Source organism: Piliocolobus tephrosceles, chromosome 13 (assembly GCF_002776525.5).
Source record: "Piliocolobus tephrosceles isolate RC106 chromosome 13, ASM277652v3, whole genome shotgun sequence".
Taxonomy (NCBI): Eukaryota; Metazoa; Chordata; class Mammalia; order Primates; family Cercopithecidae; genus Piliocolobus; species Piliocolobus tephrosceles.
Window position 1 is genome coordinate 3,643,900 of NC_045446.1, and position 7,300 is coordinate 3,651,199.

General features: G+C 58.7%; 1 protein-coding gene across 1 annotated transcript in view; it reads left to right on the plus strand.

Moving 5' to 3' along the window:
* The window catches only part of SHANK2 (SH3 and multiple ankyrin repeat domains 2), a 646,969-nt gene that overhangs the window by 288,593 nt on the left and 351,076 nt on the right, over positions 1-7,300 (plus strand). Inside the window, exon 11 of the mRNA XM_023186421.2 lies at positions 1,861-2,179. Coding sequence (XP_023042189.2) covers positions 1,861-2,179 — 319 coding nt within the window. The remainder of the gene's footprint in view (positions 1-1,860; positions 2,180-7,300) is intronic.

The following is a 7,300-nucleotide window of genomic DNA, read 5'->3' on the forward strand; positions in this document are numbered from 1 at the left end:
GCCACCTCTGACCCTCATGAGCTCTGCCAGCGCCACCTCTGACCCTCATGAGCTCTGCCAATGCAACTTCCTTCATGAGCTCTGCCAGTGCCATCTTCATCCCTGTGAACTCTGCCAGCACCATCCATGTCCCCAAGACCTTTGTCATTGCCACCTGTGTCCCAAACTACTTGTGAGATTCTTCTCCTCTGAGGCAGGAAGGTGCCCCCAGACCCACTCCCAGGGAGGACGTGTGTTTTCTCTTGCCTTGCAGTCTGTCAGATGGCAGCCCTGGTCCTGTCAGTGCAAACTTTAGAGCCAAACGTGGCTTAAGCTTAAGGGCTGAATCCTGTAGCTGATGAAAAGCTGCTGCAGGCGTGATTATCACGGGCCGGGAAGAAGCCCGTGCCTTTGGCCAGCCGGTAGTGGTGCTTTCTGCTGTTTCCTGCGGAGCTTGGAGGGCTGCCTTTCAGGAGGCCCTCTGTCTTGGAAAGGACACTTGCTGTTTCAGGAACTCTGGGTGACCCACGGCAGCTGTGGTGTGGCTGCCACCCCTCAAAGCCCCCAGGGGCTGTTGCTCTCATTCTGAGTCCCTGGGCTCATTGAGTCAGGAGAGTGAGGGCCTGGCCCCGTCTAGAGCTTTGTAGGATGTCAGATAAGTGGTGCTCAGCCCCTGCCTCCTCGCACAGTCCCCACTTGGTGGGAGGGAGGAAGGCGCCTTCTTAGTAAAGACTGAGATTGAATCATCCAGCCAGTAGGCTCGAAGACTACATGGTTGGCTCAGGCTGCATGGTAGAGCACCACAGACAGACAGGTGGCTTAAACCCCATATATTGGCCGGATGCGGTGGCTTATGCCTGTAATCTCAGTACTTTGGGAGACCAAGGCAGGCAAATCACAAGATCAGGAGTTCAAGACCAGCCTGGCCAACATGGTGAAGCCGCATCTTTACCAAAAATAGAAAAATTAGCAGGCATGGTGTCAGGGTACCTGTAATCCCAGCTACTCAGGAGGCTGAGGCAGGAGAATTGCTTGAGTCTGGGAGGCAGAGGCTGCAGTGAGCCAAGGTTGTGCCACTGCACTCCAGCCTAGGTGACAGGGCGAGACTCTGTCTCATAAACAACAACGGCAGCAACAGAAAACAAACAAACAAAAAACAGATATTTACACCTCCCAGTCCCGAGGACTAGAAATCTGAGATCAGGTCATCACAGGGCTGGTTCCTCCTGAGGCTTCTTTTGGTGGCTTGCAGATGCCACCTTCTCCCTGTGTCCTCATGGGGAGATCCCTCTGTGTGTGTGTCCTCATCGCCTCTTCTTATAAGGACCCCAGTCCTATGAGATCAGGGCCCCCACTAATGCCCCTCCACCCAGATTATCTCTGTAAAGACCTTACCTGCAAATACTGGCGTGTTTTGGAAACGGGGTTAGGACGTCCACACATGAACTGGGGGGACACAGTTCAGCCCATCACAGAGGCCCAGCTTAGGTTGTGGGGAGGGGCGCCCTGTGGCAGGCAGCTCGGTGCACTCCTGCTTTGTGTCATGGCGCGGCCCATCCTTACACAAGCCCAAGCCAGCCGGACGTCTCATGGGCCAGATGGAAGCTCAGACCCCGTGTCCCTTCCATGTGAAGCACTGGCTTGTGCTCCTTACCGTGGAGACGTTCTCTGTCCCCAGCCTGCCTCTCTGCTTCCATGTCAGGGGTGAGTTCTGGGCCTGGTGGAGTCCAGCTGGGGTCTTGGCCCAGAACTCACAGCTCCCCACTGCTGGGCTCGCATGGGGGCTTGGACGCACGCAGGCCTGCACCTCCCTAGGGTCCCCACCCAGCTGACCGCGACACGGATGCACTCACCAGCCTTTCTCCCTGTTCTTCTCTCCAGTGCCCTTCCGAGAGGCCCCGGCGTACTCCAACCGCCGGCGGCGGCCCCCCAACACGCTGGCCGCCCCCCGGGTCCTGCTGCGCTCCAACAGTGACAACAACCTCAATGCCAGCGCTCCCGAGTGGGCCGTCTGCTCCACGGCCACCTCGCACCGCAGCCTCTCACCCCAGCTGCTGCAGCAGATGCCCAGCAAGCCTGAGGGGGCCGCGAAGACCATCGGGAGCTACGTGCCCGGGCCCCGCAGCCGGTCCCCATCGCTCAACAGGCTGGGCGGCACAGGCGAGGACGGCAAGAGGCCACAGCCTCTCTGGCATGTCGGGTAAGGAGTGGCACATGCCAAGGGGAGGAAGACCACCATGTGCTGGGGGTCCCAGTTCCTCCAACTTGGGGCTGGCCCAGAGGTTGAGAAGGAAGCCCATTTTATTCCAGTGCGGGTATTCCTTTCATGCCTGAGTTTACCCAGTGTCCCTGCTGACACGGTCTCCCGAACGGGGACTGGGGTCACCTTCCCGAGCCTCATGGAGGCCCGTGATGATAGCTCGGGGCGGGTATGAAGGCTGAGCTGAGTGTCCTGGGGTGGGCTGGGGATGCGGCTGGCGTCTTGGGTCCCGTTTCCTTCCTTGTGCACCAACTTTTTGGTGCTACGTGAAATGTCAAGAGGGAGAGAGGCAGGGCTGCAAGCCTGGTCCGGGGTGCGTGCCCTCCCGAGGGCCACGTTTGCAAGCCTGCAAACACACCGTATCCAAAGTGAGGGTGCACACGTGGGTGGCAGGGAGAAACGCGGCCCAGAGGAGAACACTGGGGGCCGGAGAGGCTGGCTCAGGGCTCTGGTGTCTGGCTGTCTCAGCAGCTGCAAGGATGGTCTCAGGTAGTGCTACCCACAGGGGAGCTCTTGCAGACCTGGGCCGAGCATGGCAGGAGCACAGAGGGCAGGTCCGTCAGTCTCTGAGGCAGCCCCAGGAGACAGGAGGCTGTGCCTTGTTCCATTTCCTAGACAAGGACATGGGCAGCATAGGGCAGACTTTGGGACCCGCCTGTGGTCTCCTGCCCAGCACCCCATTCGGCATCCAACTCCAGGTCTGCGTCTCTCCCCACTCTCCTGCCTCCCAGGCAGCCAGGGGAGCTGGATTTGCACTCAGAGCTCCAACTCCCAAGCAGGTCTCTGCCTTTCTCACACCGCCTCCTGGAATTTTCAGGCAAGGAAGAGACTTCCCAGGGGTCCACTCATTGTCGGGGCCCCAGGTGCTAGGGTTGGTGTTGGTTCCAGCCGTGAAAGTTGCGCCTGCAGGGGCAGTGGTCGTTACCGCAGACGCCTCCAGGTTCTCATGGGCACTGCTGCTCCAGGAGTTCACCGTGCTGGCTTCTTTGCTGCAGGATGCCTCTATGAGGAGCCCAAGGTCACACAGCCGGCATGTAGCAAGGGCAGGACTCGGCACAGGCCCCTGGCTCTCGCGTCTGGTGACTTGGCACTCCCTCGGGTTTGAGCCTTGGGCCTGTGCTTCCCCGGCTGTTACCATGTTTTCGGTGATGTCGGCATTCAGTGCTGGGGCCGCTGACTCTCACCCTCATCCTACCTGCTTCCTGTTTCCTCCCTGGCCTCAAAGCCTCTCGGGGTCCAGCGCCTGGCTGTGGGGAGTCTTGCAGGCCTGGGTCACGCTCTGTTGCCAGCTAAGGTCAGGGATGTCAGGGAGGAAGACCGCCACCACCCCTGCCCCCAGGGGCTCTACGTGGCAGGCTCCGTGTGAGTTTGAGGAGGGGTCAGTGCCTCACGTTGTCCCAGGAGGGGTTGATCACCCTGACTATGACCGGCAGCCCAAGCTTTGGAAGCCAGCGGGGAGAACGTGCCGGTGAGAGCACACTTCTCCTGGCCCCTAGGCAGGGTGGAGCCCTGACCCTCTTAGAGCTGGCGGACCCCTGTCCTCTCAACGCTTTGGCCTTTAGCCCGTGGACGCTTCCCACCAGAGCCAAACGAGGAGGCCCAGCTGCCTCTGGTCTAGATTCCTGCTTGGAAGGACCCCGAGGGAGGAGTCCCAGGTGCTGAGAACAGTAGGAAGCTAAATTAAAGGGCTCCCCTGAGGCAGCCAATTGCACTTCGCACACTTAGTGAGACTTCTGACTACAGTTTTAAAAAAGTGTGTGTCTCCTTCGCCCAGTACCAAATCCAATAAGAGAGCAAAGGCAACATGGCCAGGGACTTGAGCCGGCTGTAGACGAGATGTGACTCAGGAGAGAGAGAAGCAGCCAGGTGTATTGCAGCTGCGGTCTGACCGTCCCTGTTTCCTTATTCATGTGTGGGGAGCAGAGGATGGAGTACACATGTGTGTGTGCATTTTTGTGTGTGCATGCCTGTGTATGTATGTGCACGCATTTTTGTGTTTATGTGTGTGCATTTGCCTTCGTGCATGCAGGTGTGTAGACATGCGTGTGCACGTTAAGGAGAGAGAATCATTGTGTGTGTGTGTGTGTGTGTGTGTGTGTGGTCATGGTGGTCAGCCTGCCTCAAATGCTCATTGCCTGGCCTCCTGCATACACGCTTCGGGACTGTACCGTTGTATAGCTGTGTAACCTTGGGCAGGTAAAACCCAATCTGCCTCTTCTTTGTCAATTATAAAACAAGGGGCCGGGTGCAGTGGCTCACGCCTGTAATCCCCAGCACTTTGGGAAACCAAGGTGGGTGGATCACTTCAGGTCAGGAGTTCAAAACCAGCCTGGCCAACATGGTGAAACTCCATCTCTACTAAAAATACGAAAATGAGCTGGATGTGGTGGCACATGCCTGTAATCCCAGCTACTCGGGAGGCTGAGGCAGGAGAATCACTTGAACCCGGGAGGTGGGGGTTGCAGTGAGCTGAGATGGCACCTCTGCACTCTGGCCGAGTGACAGAGCAAGACTCCGTCTCAAAAAAAAAAGTCCCAGGAAGACCACTTTCAGGTTTTTCTCGAGATCAGCTAAAGTCGTTCAGGGTGGCCGCCTCACACGGCACCTTGTCCAGCCAGGGCTCATTCCACATTGGTTCTTAGAGTTCAGGTCCATATCTGGTCCAAGACCCAGAGCTTGGCCAAGACTGTCCCCTTTATCACCCAGAACCCAGAAATGGTAGAGTGACCAACCATTCATGTTTGCCTGTGATGCGGGACTTGCAGTGCTAAAATCAGGACAGCCGGTCCCCCTAACTGTGGGCCGCTGCCTGTCCCGAGTCGAGGGGCACTGTTCTTACGTGGTGACCCTGACCCGTCAGTGCCATCTTCCTTGGCCTTCTTTCCATCTTTTTCCCTTTCCCCACCCCCTCACAGCCTCCCTGTCCATATCCATCTGTCTGGGATTCAGCACCCTCAGTGGTAGCAGTAGCTGTGCTGCGGGAGGAACCCTCTGGGTGGGCACTAATGAGCTGAGAGGTCCTTCCCTCAAGACCTGTGTCCTAACTAGGACCTGCCAGTAGCACTGGCGTCCCCTCCTACGGGACGGCAGTAGTGAGCATTTGCCTTCAAGGCGACCAGGTGGGATGGAGAGTTGGAGGCAGGCATGCTTCTCCAGGCCTCTTTTTGAGGTCCCCTGGGATGAGGGTGGGCCATGCAGGTGTTGTCCCTGCATAGGGCCACATGCATTTGGGGGGCAGAAGCGTCTTTGCATGGTGAGGGGGTGCAGAGGGAGCCAGTTCACTGAACATTGTTTGTTTATGGAGCAGTTACCCAGGCCCATGCCGGGCACAGGGACATTCAGGTGACGCAGCCGGGGTGCAAAGGCTGGTGCCCTGAGCACCCTTGGTCTGAATGTCCTGCAAACGAGGTACGGCCAAGGGAGGGGGGCCCGGCTAGAGCTGTCTACTTCCTGGCTGTGGACTGAGGGCCCAGTGTGGAAGTGACCTTTACTGAGATAGGGAAACGCTCATTCGGCCAGCCCTGGTGATGCTGGATGGTGGATCACAGGCCTGTGCAACCCAGCCCAGGGCCTTTTCGAGGCTCCAGGAGGTGGCTGAGCCCCTCTGCTTCTTGTTCATCCTTGAAGCTCAGAGCACAGCCCCATGCCTTGTGCGCCTGCCCTACTATTCCTGAAAAACCAGCTCTTTCCAAGGGCAACGGGCGCTGGCCGTGCGGCACTAACAGGGCACTTTCAGGGAGGCTGCTGGCTCCCAGTATCTGGGGCCCTGGGTGCCCCAGAGCTCTTTCTGGTTGCCATCAGAAGCATAGGTGAAAGCGTGCTCTCCCCGCTGTGGAGGGGAAAGCCCTCCCCGTTTCCTCCTGTCTCGAGGGTGGGCCAGCTGCCCATCAGCCCATGCTGAGCAGCCGGTGCTGACCATCCCCCAAGCGGTGCTGACCGCCAGGGCTCCCTGGCTCTGCCTACCCACCAGGTGACTTTGGGCAAGTCACTTGTCGGTTCTGTGCCTCTGTTTTCTCCTGTGTAACGTGGGGCTGATGAGTTTCGCCCCCTCCCATGTGTGCTGGGTGGATTAAGTGGCATTCAGCACCGGGCCTGCACTGAGATCCACAGCTGCTCATAGAGAGTCTTCAGTTCTGCAGAAGCATCGGCCACTCTTAGGGTCATCTTCAACTTCATCCTCATCATGGACAGTTTAGAAAGACCCCGCTAGCTGCCGTAGGGCAGGGATCAGAGGGCATCAGGTGTTATTGTCCCGGTGGCAGAGGCCTGCTTGGGCTAAGAAGCAGGGGAAGCAGAGATGGCCAGGTAGGAGGAGGGTGACTGTCCTGGGGAGGGAGGCGACTGGCCAGGCCTCGTGTCCCCCTGCTCATGCTCAGCAGCCCTCTCAGGCCAGACCTATTTGCCTAAACGCTGACCCAAAGACCCAGAAACCTTGGCCAGGACTGCAGTGGGTGTGGCATTGTGGTCAGAACCAGCCTCAGGTCACTCCCTCAAATGCAGCCTTGATGAGGCCTCCCAGCCTCCCCAAGGCCCCCACTGGGACTCCTGCTGGCACCAAGCAACCCAGTGCCTCCTGGCCTGGGCTCAGAGCTGCGGGCAGCATCTGCTTCCTGCATGGAGGTGCCAACCCTGGTTCAAAGCCGCCCTGAGCCAGTTTGCACAATGGTGAGCACCCCAAGGAGCTCGCCGGGCCCAGCCTGGGAGCTGGTGTTGCAGTGGTGGTGTAACAGGAAGGGGGCTGCAAGGGGTGTCAGGGGGCCGAACTGTGGACGGTCAGTGTCTGCTGGGAGGTGAGGGCTCTCAGTGGAGACACTGCAGGGTCCCTCGCTGCCCATCACTGCACAAGCCCCTCCCGGGTGAGCCAGAACCTGTGGCAGGGCTGTCCCTCTGAGGCAGAGAGAGGAACATGCCCCACTCTTGTCCCTGCCCCCACCCTCCCCCGCAGTCTCTCCTGCCCACGTGTCCCTTGGCCTGTGTTCTTCTTTCCTCCCCCCTCCTTCTCCTCCTCATTTTCGTGTGTGTGTGTGTGTGTGTGTGTGTGTGTGTGTGTGTGTGTGTGTG